This window comes from Dasypus novemcinctus, chromosome 7 (assembly GCF_030445035.2).
Source record: "Dasypus novemcinctus isolate mDasNov1 chromosome 7, mDasNov1.1.hap2, whole genome shotgun sequence".
Classification (NCBI taxonomy): Eukaryota; Metazoa; Chordata; class Mammalia; order Cingulata; family Dasypodidae; genus Dasypus; species Dasypus novemcinctus.
Genome location: NC_080679.1, coordinates 117,661,198 through 117,678,733, shown reverse-complemented (window position 1 = coordinate 117,678,733; position 17,536 = coordinate 117,661,198). Strand labels below are relative to the sequence as shown.

Genomic DNA, 17,536 nt, shown 5'->3' with positions numbered 1-17,536 from the left:
AGGTCAGCAGGAAAGGGACGGCAGTATTTTTATGCCCAGCTTGGCCCAAGGGAGTGGACAGCTCTGTGGAAATGAAACCTCGAAATCACGTCTGTCTGCTACGTCAGCTGCTGGGCTACCCACCCAGCTCCTGAGCCCTGCTCCTGTCGCTGACTCTTGCTGACGACCTGGACTTTTGAAACATCTTTCAACGTGAAGTTAAAGAAACCAAACTTGAAAGAAAAGGCGTGTATTTACTTTAGGGCTTCACGGGCCAGCAAGGTGGGTTCTTTCACCACCGTCGGAGGGATGCAAAGAGCCTCCTGGGCCTGCCGAGGCCCTGAAGGCGGGGCCGCGGCCGCTCCCGGCTTTAAAGCAAGGGCCCCCAAGGGGTGAGGCCACTGGCAGGCTGAGTGGGCAGTGACCGCACAGGGGCCTATGGGAGAGGGCCGTGCAGGGGCCTATGGGAGAGGGCCGGGGTGGGTGGGCGGCCTCTGTACATCCGTCTCTGCCTGAGGGAAATCTCAGGCAACCAAGGAGAGAAGCACACATTCGAGACCAGGCAGTTACAGCTTGGAGATCATCCCACAAAGCATCGAGATCTACTGACAACTCCCTTCTGCAAGGCTGGGGACCTCAATGGCAAAACCTTTTTACCTAAAGAGAAGCATTAAAGTGTGTGTGTGTTTTGTGGGGGGGGGGGGGGGTCATAGAAATTTCATGTTCACAGGCACGTGTGATGAGAGCAAGACAAAATCACAATTCCAAGGGGATAAGTCCCTGTGTAGGACACCCAAGGCGTGTACTCCTTTTTAAATTTTTTGGTCTGAATAGTTTCTATTTTGTTTTCATACCACCTTTGTCAATGCCCAAAGGGATAATGGTGGTGTGTGGATACCAAATGCACCTTCCTTGGGTTTGTGGAAGCCAGCACCCCCACCAGATAACTGCATACAAGGTGTCCCCTTCCAGGTATCCCCAGTGTCAACCAGGGCCGTCCGGGCTGGCTCAGGCAGCATGTGGAGAGGACAGGCCCTGGTCGCCAGCTGGCTTTCAAGGGAGGAGACGCGCCTTGGTAGAAGCAAGGATTGTCCTGCTGGTCTTGCTGCTTCACTTAGACCACAGGGCCTTCCCCAAGCAGCACCACTTGCCCAGAAGCCAAAGCGATAGTATGAAAGAAGCCGCTCCTTTCAAAGAGGGACGGGCTCTGGTGGGAGGGACTAGGAGGAGAAAAGTGAGGATCGAGGAAATAAAAAATTCAGGCTAAGACTCGCTTCTTTTTGCAGCAGGTTGGAAAACACAAAGTTAAAGGAGCAAGCTCACTGTTCACCTGGCTCCAGGCTCTAACTTCAAGTTTCTTCCCTGCCCAGCTCATTGACACAAGCACACGTTGGGAGATGTTCATATTAAAATTGGAACTCTAGAGTATGTTTTCTCTCTCATTTCTCCAAATCGTGTCTCCTTTTGCAAACTGCCTTGGGATCAGCCCTCCCCCGTACCTCTGCCCCCTCTGCTCCTTACACCGGAAACTCAGTGTCCAATTTGAAGGGTCTATGCTTCTTATTTACAGTAATAAGCAACACAGAGGGTCACAGAACCCTTCCTGGACACATCTTCTGTACTTGGCTGCTAGGAGCCCACACTCTCTCGTTCTCCTCCTCCCTCTCTCCTCTCCTTGGCTGGTTCTTCCTCTGAACATGGGAGGACCTTGTTCTCTGGCTACGCTTCCTCCTTCCTGATCTCACTGAGCCATGGCTTTGTGTGCCATCTCCATGCCGAGGATACTCAAATTTATGTCTCCAGACCTGACCTGATCTGCCGAGTGCCTGACTCCCATAGACAACTGCCCACCAACACCTCTAGCTGCCTGGTAAATGGCATCTCAGACTTAACATGCCCAAGCCCAACTCGTGCTCTGCCTCTCCAAGCCTCACACCCGGCCTTCTGCATTCTGGTTGCCAGCAACGCTAACCCTTCCAGGACCCAAACCTTGTCCCTGCCTGTCCTTCCCTTCCATCTCCAATCTGTTAGTGAATCCTCTTGTATTTTCAGCTAAATCTGGAATTAGGACATTCTCACTCCCTGTGTTGTCCAAAGAGGGGGCCACTAGCTATGTGTGGCTACTAATGCTTAACTTAAAAAAAAAAATTAACTAGAGTTCAATGAAATTTAAGAAGAATCATAAAAAGGAACAGCCCAAATGAGAAATCTTAGAAAAACAACAGTAAACATTAAATTACTTTAAAAATTCATTTTCTTAATCACATTCGCCCCATTACAATTACTTAGTAGCCAACTGTGCTTGTGGCTAGGAAGTGGACAATGCAGTTATGGAACACTTCCATTGTGGCAGACAGTTCTCTTCCACCGGGCTGCTTGCTGCTTTCACTGCTATCACTCCAGTCCAAGCCCCTAGCATCTCACTGCAACAGTTTCCTAGCTGACCCTGCTTCAAACACAGCAACCAGAGTGATCCCTTTCCAACATGTCATATCATGTCACTCCTAGGCTCAAAGTGGTCCAGGTTCTCTCCAGATCTGTCAGAGTAAAAGTGGCATCCTCACAATGGCACACAAGGCCCTGACCCCTTTGCTCTTCTGACTTCACCTCCCCACTCCAGAACTTGTTCCCTCTGCTGCAGCCCACTGGCTTTCTTGACTAGGCCCACTGGCTGCTCTTTGACTAAGCCAGGTACACTCCTGCCCCAGGGCCTTTGCACTGGCTGTTTCCTCTGCCCGGATGTTCTTCCCCCAGATATCCTCCCAGGTGACTCCCTCTCCTCCTTCAAATCTCTGCTCAGTGTCACCTTCTCAACAAGGTTTATTCTGACAACTGCCTTTAAGTGTGACCGCCTCTCCCAGCACTCTTGCTCTCCTTACCCTGCTCTGCTTTGTGTTTTTCCACTGTACTTATTTCCTTTGAGCAAACTGTATAAATTTGTTTATTTTTATATCTATTGTTGCCTGTCTGGCAGGGATCTTTGTTCATTTACTCATCGATGTAGCCCAAGCAGGTGAAACAGTTGGCCCAGTGGAGGCTTTCCAAACACATATGTATTCAATAAATGAATGAATATGGTTTTGGAGCTGGAAGGGGCCCTGGAAAAATGGTTCTTGGCTTGGTAGGTGAGGGCCGGTGAGGTGAGGTTATTCCTTTGAGACCAAGGAAAGCGTTCACACCAGATGCACAGCTGGGTGCTTGGCATCTTCCCAGGTCAGCCCCGTGGCCAAAGGGTCTCCCTTCCACTTCACCTGTTACAACGGCGGGGCACCTGTGAGCCACAGAGAGCCAATGGGGCAAGAGCCCATTGAAATTGTCAGGGGCAGTCACACTTCTCTTCTGGAAAGCTTTGGTGTGTGTGTGTCAACCTTCAGGTCTGATCCTATGATAACTTGTAAAACATAAGAAACAAAGTGGTGACTTCAGATTAATGGGTTCTTCTTACTGGCTAGCCTAATACCCCAGGTGTTACAAATGTCAGAAACTTTGAAGACTGGAAACACACAGGTTACTAGAGTACATTTTCTTCTAAAGCAACATTTCGGTCTTGTTTTGAACGGATAATCATGGTTCCATTACATCATTTCAAAATTGGTATTTGGGAAATGGTTGATGAGCATGAAAAGATTCTCCCACTGCACCATTAAAGCATTCTTGACAACCCGGAATGGAGGAGAAGGAAAGCAGATGCCAGGTCACATTTGTGTCAGGGACTCCCCTGTCCTCTTGGATCTGAAAGGAAATACCATCTGGATATAAATATTTTTACATGTCTCAGGATGATGGTTTTCTTACTGCCAATTCTGATTAAAAATAAAGATAGTGAGGGAGCTTCAAGCTCCTAACTGGACCTCCTCACAATGGCCTGGCTCACAGGGCCAGGGGCACACAGCGTCACATCAGCCACAAGCCTGGAAAGCTCAGTCCATGGCTCACTGGTACTGAACTTACTCACATGCCAAAGCATGTGAGTAAGAAAGTTATTTTCATAGCCATTCCTCCGTGATGGAGATTACTCAATTGGTGACTTCTTTGGGAATGCCACGTTTGGAAACAAAAGCCTTACAGAATGAACCACGATGTCATAAAGATCACACCAGGAAAAGAGTGATGTGCATAGACAATCATCTGTATGTACCCAAAAATCCAACCTCAGGAGAGACATGGAGCTAACAAGTGAGAGCAAGGAGAGCAGGACGAGTGGCAGAGGGCAACAAGAGGCAAAAATCAGAGGCTTCCAGAAAGAGAGGTGCCCTGTAGGCCCATGGCACCCCCGGCATAACACGGGGTGGTGCTTTTCATTGCTCTCACTAACTTGCCCCCTCCAGATCCAAAACCATTATCTTCATAGTCCTGGTCACTGTCACTAGCTCTGCCACTGCTGGTAAAGTACATGTTCTAGGCACCTTGTCCTAAGTGAGTGATATGAGAATGATAAGATGATTCTCACAAGTCACAATGGGGCAGAAGAGCCTGTGCGGATGGGAGGCATTTTGTATTTGACAGTTGCTCTGTGCACTGAGTCCCATCCCCGCCACCCACCCGCTCTTGGAATGCCTCTGGTGCACAGCTCACTGGATTATCCGTTTCACATGGACCTGGGGCAGCCCTCAATCACCAGGGCTGCAGAAATGGTCCAGCAGTCATGAAGCTGTTCACCAGGCTCTGCCATTGTCCCAGGCGCAGGAACGTCCCACCATTAACCATTTTGCACTTTGCACTCTTCTTTAAAGGGTCTTATTTTTCTCAAGTGCCTATTATGAGCGGCTGTTCTGAGTCTAATGGCTTGTTTATTCAACTGTTCTCATCAGTGGCTTTCAAGTATCAGAGGGTATTTAAAAAAATCAACCTTAGGGACAAAAGAATAAATGTTTGTGTAATTTGTCTCTTTCTCCCAGCCTCTAAAAAAGGACAGTAGCTTTCAGGAGAGTGTATTAGTCAGCCAAAGGGGTGCTGATACAAAGTACCAGAAATCTGTTGGCTCTTATAAAGGGCATTTATTTGGGGCAGGAGCTTACAGTTACCGGGCCATAAAGCATAAGATACTTCCCTCACCAAAGTCTATTTTCACATGTTGGAACAAGATGGCTGCTGATGTCTGCGAGGGTTCAGGCTTCCTGGGTTCCTCTGGGCTCAGGTCCTCTGCTTTCTCCACAAGGTCAGCTGTAGACTATGAGGCTCTCTAGGCTTTGCCTCTCTCTACAAGGTCAGCTGTAGGCTACCAGGTGACAGCTGATAGCGCTGTCTCTCTCCCTGGGGCTTCTGCTGTGTCCAAGGAGGCATCTCTATGCCTCTGTGTTCTTCTCCTGTGTGTTCCCTTCCTGGGCTCCAACTCATAAACTCCAACAGCAAAACTCCAACATCAAAATCTCCAGCTCTGTCCTTTGTCATGCCTTTTATCTGTGAGACCCCACCCCTTGGTGGTGGGGGAAGTCACCGTACTGACGTGGCCCAATCAAAGTCCTAATCATAATTTACTCATGCCCAGGTACAGACCAGATTACAAACATAATCCAATATCTATTTTTGGAATTCATAACTATATCAAACTGTTACAGAGAGTAAGCAATTACTGACCCCATAAACTCACTAATTAACTGACGTCTCAGGGGTTGGGGGATTCCAGCTTCCCTCTTGCTCACATGCACACAGCCAGGCCCCCAAGGATGTCACTGGCATGGCAATGGCGTTCAGTGTTGCATCATAACCTGAAATCTGCCCACTTCCCTAGCAACAGCTAACAGCACAAAACTACAAGTCCGCCCACAAGTTTCTGCCAATCCCCAGCCGCCCCGTAGCCCTCACTCCTCCTGCTCTACCCCGCCCTCCTCATTCTCTATATAACCCACTGCACTTCCTTAATAAAACGGACTTGCGCACAGACCTGGTCTCCGCGGCATTCTTCCAGTCTAACCCCTCCAAACCCCCCCGTCAGCATCAAGGTGCAAGCCGCCCCAGCCGCAGTTCAGGAATTGCTGAGGCAGTTGACAGCGTATACACAGTATTCCCCTTGTATGCAGAAGTTTTTGACTGGACTTAGGACCCCCACTTTTGTGCATAGAAGAGGGCATGTTTGCATGTCTCTTTTTGTGTTTCCAGACTGTCCTGCTAGAGCCTGGGCATCCCCGGCCATCCCAGACAGTTCAGGTGTATATGACTGGGATGGGTCTCTAACATTTGTTTGGGAGGGTGTTATTTGGTTGGGAATTACAGAAGCACATTTTAGGGTGTAAGCTCCTTCAGCCAGGGTTATAAATTTACCAGTCATGCATTCACTTTTTTCTTTATTCACTTACCCATTCAATAGATGTTCACTCAGTACCAATTCTGTGCCAAGCAGAATGCAAGGTTCTGGGAATACCAAGTTCAGGTAGTCTAGCGAGGGTTACATCCGTGAAGGGCCACCAGGTCTACAGACTGTGGGCCCAGGGGACCCTGTATCTAGTGTTCCAGTGAGACTCCAGGTACACTTCCTGGCTATAATGGGATGCATTCTTTCATCCCTCCATTCAACAAGCACTAAACTAAGGCAGGCACTGTGCAGGGGTCCTGAGAATATAAAACTAACTCTTGCTTCAAAGTTTCCCACCTTACAAGCAGTGAGTGAAGCAGGGGTCTAAGTGCCAAGCAACTCTTAGTTCAGGCAGGATTTCCAGTGGGCAAAGCTGGGGTAGGATGATGAGAAAGAGTCGATGGCAGGGCACATTATGTGAAGAGTGGCCTGCCATGCATGTACAGTGGAGGGCCCATCAGGGCCAGCAGTGAGTGACCCTTAACTTTTTTTTTTCCACTTTCTTGGAATTGCTCTCCTCCCCTTTGCTGCTATCACCTGTTGTTTCTGAGCAGTTTACCCACATCAGTTATGGGTGTCTGTTAGGGTCTTCTCAAATTTCCAGTTCCCCACGGAAGCATAGAGTCTTGAGAGCAGTGGTAGCAGTGGTTCTCAGTGTGTGCTCCATGGACTGGAAGCATCAGCATCTCTGAACTAGGGATGTGTGGGCCTCAGCCCAGATGCACCGAACCACGCAGTGGGGTAGGGGGCAACGAGATGCCCTCACAAGTCCTCCAGGTGATTCTGATGCCAGCTCAGGTTTGGGAGCCACTGCTTTGCAGGAGCCCTAATATTTTATGTTCAACATAACATGAAAGAAAACGATGATTTACTCCTCTGCCTCTCAGACCTGCGTTCTGTTGGGGCAGCCATTCTGAGCGCTGGCCATGGAATCCCCAGGGCTCAGTTCTGGTCTTGGCTCCACAGCAACTTTCCTTTGGAGCCGGAGCATGGTCCGCTATCTGCCTGGGAGGTGGAGTCCTCCTCTATAAAATGAGGCTGTGAGCCCAGAGGATCTCGGCCTCTCCCTGTCCATGGGCTTGTCTCCACAAAGAGGTGCTGAAGGCTGAAGGAAGGCTCAGCCACATGGGGCACGGGGAGCCGCCGGTGTGGCCTAGTCTGGGTGTCTCCTTATCATAGCTGGGGAGAAACTCTAATAAAAACAGGAATGGGGGCTCCTCATGCCAGGACTGGGACAGCCGAGACAGCTGAATGGGGGAGGGACAAGGAAGGGATGGGCGCTCTTCCCCCCACCCTGCTCCCTGCCACACAGTGCCAAAGGCCCTGCAGTGGGTCAGCCCCATGATGAGGCAAGAAACAGTGAGCAAGATGAACAGGGTCCAAGTAACGAGCTGGAAGGAGTGATGGTGGAAGCATAGGAGCAAGTCCCAGATAACACCGGGGTGAGAGCCAAGAGGCCCTGGGCCACGAGCTCATCTCTAGGTCCCATCCGTGCATGTGCCATCTCAGGGTGGAAGAAGCAGCCAGAGCAAACGTGACGGGGAGTCAAGATTCTCGGCTCTCTCTGGCCCTGGCAAGTCCCCTGACCCCTTCAGGCCTCACGTTATTCATCCCCCAAAGGAGTATAATGGCACTGCCTTACCTGCCTCATAGGAGCATGGTAAAGGTTACGATAAATGATGACACGAGGAGAAGAATGAAAGATACATTATTCTAAATATATTGAGTGACTGCTTGTTCCACCACCTCTAATCAGAGGACAGCGTCTAAACCTCAAGGATCTGGAGGAAGTTCAACAAAAGCACTTTGCCTCTGTCAGAGTAAGGATATTCTAGAAACCACAGTGTTACTTAATAAGTTAAAAAAAAAAAACAAACAGGACAACTTTGGACCTTTGATTTATGCAGTAAAGAAACAGCACATTCGATTTAACAGGTGTGGAAGGAGTTCACTCTCCAGGACCGACGGGTGCCGGGCGTGTGCTCCCGCCTCCCCCTTACCTGGGTCCCGGCTGTGGCGTCCTCACGTGCCCACTCCGGAAGCGGCTCCCTCGCCCTTAGGGTTTCAGCATATTCAAACAACCGGCAAGCCTGAGGCCTCGGCGGCTCTGCTTCATTCTGCTCTTGAGAACTCATTTTCCCTAAGTGAGGAAATAGTTATGAAGTCAGACCAGTTTTCATCAACCCCTTACCAGCTGAGGAAGAAAGGGGGCACGTTTGGAGAAAATCAAAAGGGCCTAATACAGAACAGGTTGGGTTTCCGGCATTCTGTCTCTAAAAACGTCTACCTAATTATGTCTAACCTCAGAGGCTGTTCAACTCGGTAACTCGAAGGCAAACTATCCTTTGACCACTTTTCCACAGAAGATTGATAGACTTTCATGTAAAAAAGGGTTCAGTGGGCAAACAATCTGGGGACCACTGAGGTTACTCCTCAAATAACATAATTCATCAAATAATAAACAAACATGTTTCCCTTTTGGAGGACCTCTCAAGGAGAAGAGGCATAGCTCACTCACCGAAAGATACTATAACTTTACAGCCGCAGCCCTTCCTGGACACACTTGGGCAGAGAACGCTTATTTTCCTAGAACACCTATTAACATCAGTTTGAATAATGTGGTTTGGGAAAGCTCTGCTCCAGGCCCTTAAAAATCTTGTAGAGCAGCCGTTGCGAGATTTAACGTGCACACGCATCCGCCCAGCTTTTGTTAAATTGCACCAACTGAATCTGCAGGTCTGGGGTGGGGTTTGCGGTTCTGCCTACCTGACAAGCTCCTGGGGGATGCCGTGAGGCTAGGCCATGGACTGCACTGTGAGCAAGGGGGTAAGGAAGCAGAGAAGGATTCAAGAAAGTTTCTCCACTTCTCATAGTACTACAACAACATGGAGAGCGTCTTCCTTCTTGAGGCTACAAGGGAGGATTCTGTTATTATCCTCCAGCCTCAGTGATTATTAACAGGACAGACTGTAACTAACAGCCCCCTGACAGCATCTTGCTTGCAAGGAGAGGCTAAGCAACGTGTTTTCATCAGCACTGCATTTTGATATAGGGAGCAAAGAAAAAGCAATACAAGTGTATACCTTAAACAGGAAGTGCCGGCTCGCAAGGGGGGATATTTCCCCACACTCATTTTGTCCCGGCCTATTCTCCAGCCCTTCATTTTTAAAACAAGTAATGAATAGCCACAGAGAAAAGATAAACCTTGGCAATTCGGCCCTGCCCCAGGACCGCAGTGACAATATTATTTGGCGGACAGGAAGCTTCAGGATGGGGCAACGCCTCTCCATCATATACTATTATTTTACTGCTCTTCATGACAATTTAATCAAGGCACAAACCTTAAAAACTGGTGCAGTGAATATTAGCAGCAAGATCAGAACAAGCTCCTTCCTATCCCCTTCTTATGAAGCAATTCAAGGCTTGTGGTTTCTATTCAATTTGTTATAATGACAGTGTTTAATCATGGAGTCTACTCGGCAGCTTGCTGCTGAATTGAGGTCACACATGTGACTATCCAGGCAGAGAGCACATAATCTATAACTAAGATTTCACTCCTGAATCTCCCGAGGCTGTGCATTAATTAACAACGCATTTATAAAAAATAATGTGCATTACGGATTTTTAAAATGTATCCATGGTTTGGAGCGAGAAGAAGTTTGCGATGACACATTCGCAGCAGTTATTACTGAAGGAAAGCAGAACTCAGCCGAGGCAATAGCCCAATCACATTCATTCAAAGACGTGTAATTAAAAGTCTTCTTTACTAATTTCTCAGATGCCTATAATGCAATCTCTACTTGTGGCTCCTTTCTAATCACCAAGTCATAAGTGCAAGCCTTCAATTTAGAGTTCATATCTGTACGTGTGTAGCAAATGCAACATAAGCCACACACGTCAAGACTTATTTAGTGCCATCCTGGGCTGCAATAAATATTTTTAATCTTTGGTGAACAATGAGAAAACTTTGACTCTTCACCTGGCCCTGTCTTCAATCATGTTTCAGTGGGCTGTGACTACAGATGGTGCTTCTCAACGGTAAGGCCCACAAAGCATGGAGCAGTTAATGCACGGTGCCCTGCTGATATATCAGAGTAAGTCTTCTATTTTATTTATTTATTTTTAAAAAGATTTATTATTTATTTATTTCTCTCCCCTTACCCCCTTTCCCAGTTGTCTGCTCTCTGTGTCCATTCACTGTGTGTTCTTCTGTGACCACTTCTATCTTCATCAGCGGCACCAGGAATCTGTGTTTCTTTTCGTTACATCGTCTTGTTGTGTCAGCTCTCTGTGTGGGTGGAACCATTCTTGGGCAGGCTGCACTTTCTTTCCCGCTGGGCGGCTCTCCTTACGGGGCGCACTCCTTGCAAGTGGGGCTCCCCTGTGTGACAGGGCACTCCCTGTGCACATCAGCACTGCACGTGGGCCAGCTCCACACCGGTCAAGGAGGCCCTGGGTTTGAACTGTGGTAGGCGGACGCCCTATCCATTGGGCCAAGTCCGCTTCCTGAAGTAAGTCTTCTGTAGTTCAACATATACATGTATTTGAACAGGATAGGAATACGTCAGAAGACACAGGTTTCTGGTCAGACTGCCAACAACAATTCAGCTGAATTTATGTCTGGGGCCTAAACTGGTCAAAATCCAAGGTTAAGTTTTAAAAGATAAGATTCCATGAATGTATTTTTTTTCCTTAATCAATTTAAATATCCATATGCTAGTGAATGCATATTTGTTTCTTTTATATAGGTATACACGCTTTAACGTAATGCTAAGAGTAGACTCTGCTTAATCCCTCTTGTCCTACTATTTGGTGGAGGACATGCAGGGATTTTCATGCATCAACATCTGCGGTCTGGCTGAGATCACTGACTTACCTCCGGAGGAAATCTTTCCTGCTGCCTGTTTTCCACTTTTTGTCAGCAAGTGGATTTTTGTGGGTGGGGAAGTGATCTGATTGGAAAGGTGGTTGGTGTTTTACCTGAGGAGGCTGGTGCCGGGAGGAGGCTTGGAAGAGGCCGTCCCGCTTGCGCCGTCTCGGTGGGGCCAGGTGTGGAATGAGCAGCGGTGTCACCTGCAGGGCTGTGGCTGTCTGCAGAGGAAGGCACTTCTCGTTGGAGGGTCTGGGCTTTGATGGAGGAAGCTGCTGGAAGGGCTGGCTGGGGAGGTGAGAGGGGCTCAGTGTCCCCTGACGAGTCCAGTTTGCAGAGGTACCGTCCCGTGGAGCGATTTCCCGAGTCTGGGAGAGGGAAAGTTCCAATACCACTGTCTAGTGTTCTCATCTGGCAGCTTGATTCTGAGAGAGAGTAACACGGTAAGGTGAGAGAATGCTGCCATACAAGGATGGTGGGTGTTCGGGGAATCTGATCTGGGGGAGAGGAGATGTCTAGAAGGAAGAATTTAAGGAGAAGAAAAATGTTAACTATTTGGTGATGGTATTAATGGTACAGTAAATTTCCATGGAGGGGCATGAAACAGACATTTAATTGGGTATGAAAATATTCCCTCTACACAATGTGAGGTAAAAAGGCTGGCCCGTCATGCGCAGCAACAGTCCCAGGTACCTATGTCCTGGATGGTTCTCCAGAGTTAGGAAACATTCATTAGAGACCAACAATGATTTCTGATCCCATTTCTTTCAATTTGGGAATCATACAACTTCAACCAATTAGGTGAAATTTATTAACTGAAAGAAGATGAGCAATGAACATATAACAAATTGAAGTGATGTCCTAACAAAGGCACTTGTAAATCTCTTGCATGAATTATCATCCATTCAGCAGTGAACTCAAATCTGTGGCCTCTCAACTTGCCTGTCAGGACAAGTAACTCACATCCTATAAGGATCATCCCAAAGGGTACGTGACCTGCGGTACCTTCACTAATCACATGGGATTCATTTGACCCAGTTGCCGCTTGACATCTCATTGAGAAGACTACAGAAGTGCTTTCTTACGTCACTTACGCAACGACAATACTCATCAGTACCATTTGGATTTCTTGTCACTCGCAGGGTTCCTATGCTATATCTCCAAGAACAAATTAAGTTGATTTTAAATATGTGTGTGACATATTTGGCTAATTATGTCTCATCTTCAAAAAATTTTATGTACAAACAAAAATACAGTATCTGAAAAAAAAAATTACATATTTAACTTCTAAAATGGTGGTGTGGTTTATCCAAGCCAATGAAACAGCTTCCAAGATCTCACTGCCATCTAGAAAGCCTCCTGTTCATGTGATAATTTGGGAATAAAACATCCTTAGTTAAGTCTATATCAGCAGCTTAGAGTCTAGGACTGTGTAGGGGGCACAGCTCAGCACCCTATTAGGCACCCTGGAAGAACATAACAGAATCTGATGTATTCTCTGTGTCAAGAGGCTCAAGACCTAATATTTCTTTGGTGCTTTATGGACCAATGGCTCACAATGTGGTCTCTGCAATAACTAACTGTGTGACCTGGTGTGAGATCTTTAGCTTGTAGGATTCTCAGGTTCCTTATGGGGTCGCTGTGAGGATAAAAATATTTTCACCGCTGAATCCCTAGAACTTAGAATCACATCATGAATGAAAAAATGGTGACATATATAAAATGCTTATTTAGTAGACATTAGTAGATATCTAGTAGGTAAATGGTTTATCATTAAGTACCTTTCATACACAATCTCATTTGATCCTCAGCAATTAGTATCCAAACTTCGGAAGCCGCCCATTCTCCACCGACCTCCTCAAAGCCCCTTTGCTATAACTGAGGAGATTCCTGGAAATTTTCTGATATCATAGTGAAAAAAGGAGAGCATTAGGGGTGGGTACAGAGTTGGCTTTTCTAGTAGATTTAGAGCTCAGGTTTGGAAACACTAGGAAGATGAAGTCCCTATCAAATGAGAAGCTTCAGACTCCAAAGGGCTCTTTAGTAGAAAGGTGCAGCAGCCCTTCTCCAGGATGGTGTCCATAGAACCATCTCAGATCTCAGAGATGGGTTTGGGATGCTGGAGCCCTCAGTTATGGCACTGTGGCCTAGGAGGTGCTTTCCTATCCCAGGATGGAGCTTGAGGAGCTAGGTTTTAGCCCCGTTCATTTCAGGGCCTCCACCTGGTCAGCTTTACTCTTCACCAGTGTCACCGAGTATTCAGTACCTCATTTGTTCATTTTCTACTCAATTATGGAGACTTAATTGTAAAGAATGGCCTTTTTGAAAAATGATGAGCTGTTTGCATGGGGAAGAGTTGCCAGGAGAGTGTGGGGAAAAAAAAAAAAAAAAGACCCGGCTACTCAGTGTTCTTTCTTCGTTTTAGCCTCTAAAACCAACCTCAGATTTAGCATGTCCATATGTTATCCTCTGGGCCATGCTGAATTGTCTGAAATGTTTCATTTTCATGCAGGAGTAAGGGGACTTCGTCAACACCAACCCAGTCTGCCATGCAGGAAATCAGAGATTCATGGGACATAGGAGCTGAGATGTGTCAGGCCTGTGTGCCCAGACTGCCAGCCGTACAGCCCCTCCCAGCACCCTCAGTTCTGACCCTCCAAACCACAACAGGTGCTCTCCTTCCATAACGATGGCTCACCACACTTTCAACTGCTTGCCATAGCTACCAGGAATTCACTGCTTCCTTTGTACCATCACTCTGAATCTTCACAAGAAACCTATAAGGTGGGCACTATCATCACCATTTTACAAATGATAGATCACAGCTCAAAGAGGGTAAGTAACTTGCCCAAGGTCATTCAGTATGAGTAAAGAGTCTGCACTCAGGTCCAGTGTTGGAAACTGAGGCACAGTGGCCTCTCAAGGAGAGACGTGCTATCTCCATGCTCTGTGCTGTCTCCATGACTACGCTTGCAACCTAAGGAATGCAGTGATTGGGAGTTCCCCCGGCAGATGGGATGAAGCTGTTAAAGGCTGAAAGAAAAGATGAGCTCATACCTTTTGTAATGCATAGAACACTTAGACTTTGTACCTTGAGATAATTTAGGCAATGCTGATAGTTAATACGAGTTGCTCCTTAATGCAACGTAAGCTATGTTTCTACTAGGTCTGTGCTTATTGGCACGTAGGCTGTCGTGGTCCTGCTTGTAGACACGTACACTGTGGTATATAAAGAGCCCCTTGTAATCAATAAAGTTGTCTAATGAGTCTCTACTCACAGATCCCCTGATCTCAGCTCTCTCATTCTTTTTCTCTCGCGCTTTCTTTTTCTGTTTCATTCTCCCTTCTCTCTTTGTCTTTCATTCCCGATATCCTCGATATCCTCGGGTCACTGATTAAGACTCCAACAATCCAGTCTTATTCCATGACAAATATACATTTAACTGCAAAGCCTACACTGATTCGCACCCCTCCCTCCCCCCTGCCAAATGCACAGCTAAATTTCAGGATTCGGGTCTACCCTGGTAAGAGCTGACTACTGAGGCAGCCACGTGAGCAGGTCCAGCCTGGTCCCTGCTCCTCCTCGTTCATGGTTGGAGTCTGCTGTCCACATCCTCTGGCAGGGCCTCCCCCACCTCTGCAGCTCCTAGAAGCTCTGGCCTCCACACCCTTGGGTTAGATCCTGAGACTTCCATGCCATGGATGTTCTAGAGTTTAACCTGCCTCTTTGGGCTTCATGCTTCCAAGGGCAGTGTCTTCCTGTCTTTGTCTAAGAACTCTTTCCCCTCCATGTCTTTTCTGGCTCAAGCTTTCAAGAACACTGCATCCAGTCCTCTTAAATGAGCACTCCTAAAGTTAAGTGAACTTCTTGGCTGCCTGTTCCGTGATTGTGCGGGGATGGGCCCAAGACATGGAAGCTCATATATGTTGGCCTGGCCCATCCCACAAGTCCTAGGGGGCAGGTGCAGGAAATAGGGCAGAGGAGGGATTGGGGGTAGGAAAAATGGTGAAGACAGGCTGGAGTATCTAGGGCTCTTCTGAGGGTACCACCATTTCCTGGCATTTGTCATCTTAGGCAGTTTTCCTTTCCTTACAACATACAGTATTGTCAGAGCAGAATCCAAAAGCAAGATTTGGGGTATTTTGTGAGTCCTCTGGATTTCTGAAAATTGTGTGCACTGTCATTAAGCTCAGAAGCCACCAGCTATTAAGGCCATTCTTTATTCCTAAAACAATTTTAGATGCCAAATGTAGTGAAGGTGAAGGACTCATTGGTAAGTGCTTATGAAATGAGGTGTGGACAGTCAGGGGCTCAGGCACCAAATGCCAAGTTTCACCCTCAAGCAAATTTCTCCAGAATGTATAAAGCTTTGGAAATAGGAGTTTATATTGAAAATGCTGACGCCGTCTTTGTGCAGTTTCTTTAAAGCACTGTTAGCTTCTTGGAGTTCATAAATGTTTTTAATTTTTTTATTTTAACCCGAAAAAGAGTTACACACTGTGCTTCTGAAGCCAGTTTTCTTCTTGGGGAATTTTAAGGACTCACAAAATTATTAAATGGCCACGGTAGGAACAAAGTTCAAAGAGGCAAGCCTGCCTTGCGTCTTGAGTGAATTGACTCAGTCTTGATGTCCCCAAGTTTCAGTTCACATTTGTGGCTGTGAGCTCAGCTACCAACAGGGCCTTGCTAATGAGTTCAAGGCTTGGGTCTCTGTATGGACTAGCAGGCTTCATTCTTCCAAGGTCGCCAATTACATCCCTGACCCTGGTCGGCCCTCTCACCTACTCCCCCTTGTCCCATTTACCTCCTCTCTTTCTCTGTCTCCGTTTCTCTCTCTCTCAAGGTAAGTTCTCTTATCACCACCAGCAAGCCCCAGGCATTTCATGGGATGACCTCCAGCAGTGCTTCCGGGACCTTTTCAAGACATGGCACAGGTGGAGCATACGTGGTCACTGGGAAAACGCCAGCCTCCCCACGGACCACTGGTCCCCTGAGGGCTGAGTGTTCTCCATCACAGGAACCCATTCAGGCACATCTGCGTTATGGACTCAGTTATAACCTTTTATTGACCCTTCAAATACAGTATCTTACATATCTTTGGCATGCATGGAGGTGGATACAGTTCTTGATAGGTCTGGTAGCAGCTGAGGGGAATATCTATATGGCCCTTGTTGGTTGGAAAGAGACACTATTACCACCTCCAAGGGAGGAGGCTCACAGCATGGAGGGTAGCAAGAGTACAAGATTGCCTGCTGCCGGGGACTCAGTGCTAGGTTCCCACTTCACAGATTGCAGGTGCCAGGGGATTGTCAACAGAAGCATGGCTCACATGGGAAAACGCTTTACTCACAGAGAGAAGAGACCAAGGGAAGCCGTTTAACTCCAGGCACTGCCTAGAAGGGAGCCGGCGCACACTTACCATCTGTCCTAGGTGCCAGGCCAACACATCTGGTCCTGATCCCAGGATGGATTCGTGGGTCCCAGGGAAAGGTGACAGGCTGTGCTAGGACTGTCCCCTACCACAGGCCTCCCCTGGTGGGAAGATTAAGACAGCTTGGGGGAGGACTACTGCCTGGCAACCAGGCTTCAGTGAAAGGGCGAAGTTACTGGCTTGAGAGGGAGATAAGCTACTTGGGGCGAGCGGCCAGTGAGGGTGCGGCTCAGCTGGGATGGGGGCAGCAAGGAGGCTGTGGAGAAACTATTCCAATGGGGACTTTTACTCTGTTTACTCAGGATGTGAGACATAAAATCCCCACTCATCTTGCTGCCTATAAGCAGCAACTTGGCAGTTGGTCTCACTTTATCTGAAAATTAAAATATGCTGCCTGTATCTTAGGGCTGCTCCGAGGACTAGAAACACACGATAAATGCAGCTCACTGCCTCAAACAGGCACACAGTTATTTTCCAGAAAATAGTAGCTATTCTCAAAATGAACGTTAGTAGACCTTAAGCATCCTGAGGGCAGAACTGGATTTTATTCAAATCTTAGGACTCCCATGAAAGCCTATTAATGAGTCTATCATTGTCCTTATTTCCCAGAGTGGTAATCAAACGCATCACACCGGCAGAGCGCCACACAGTGGTTGCCTTATTCATTTTTCATCGCCAGTGCTTAGCACAGTGCTGCCACACACAGTCAACCTTCACTGGTGTTTAATGAATGAATGGATAAACAAAACAGCTGTAATCCTTATAAAGTTCTTCCTTATAATATATTGAACATGAATCTTTCCTTTGGTAATCTGAATCCACTTTTTTGTGTGTTCACTCCAGTAACCCAGAAAACAGCTGACTTCCTTCTTTTCACACACAGCAGACTTCATTAATTCAGATGGCCACAGGGATAAAATTATTCAGAATTACTGAATATTTTAAAGACTGATTTCTCAATAC

The 17,536-nt window shown here is 47.3% G+C and overlaps 1 protein-coding gene across 1 annotated transcript in view; it reads right to left on the bottom strand.

Annotated features, from left to right (window-relative positions):
* NCKAP5 (NCK associated protein 5) overlaps window positions 1-17,536 on the bottom strand; it is a 1,037,301-nt gene that overhangs the window by 48,189 nt on the left and 971,576 nt on the right. The window contains 2 exon segments of the mRNA XM_058301099.2: window positions 8,272-8,411; window positions 11,252-11,566. Coding sequence (XP_058157082.2) covers window positions 8,272-8,411; window positions 11,252-11,566 — 455 coding nt within the window.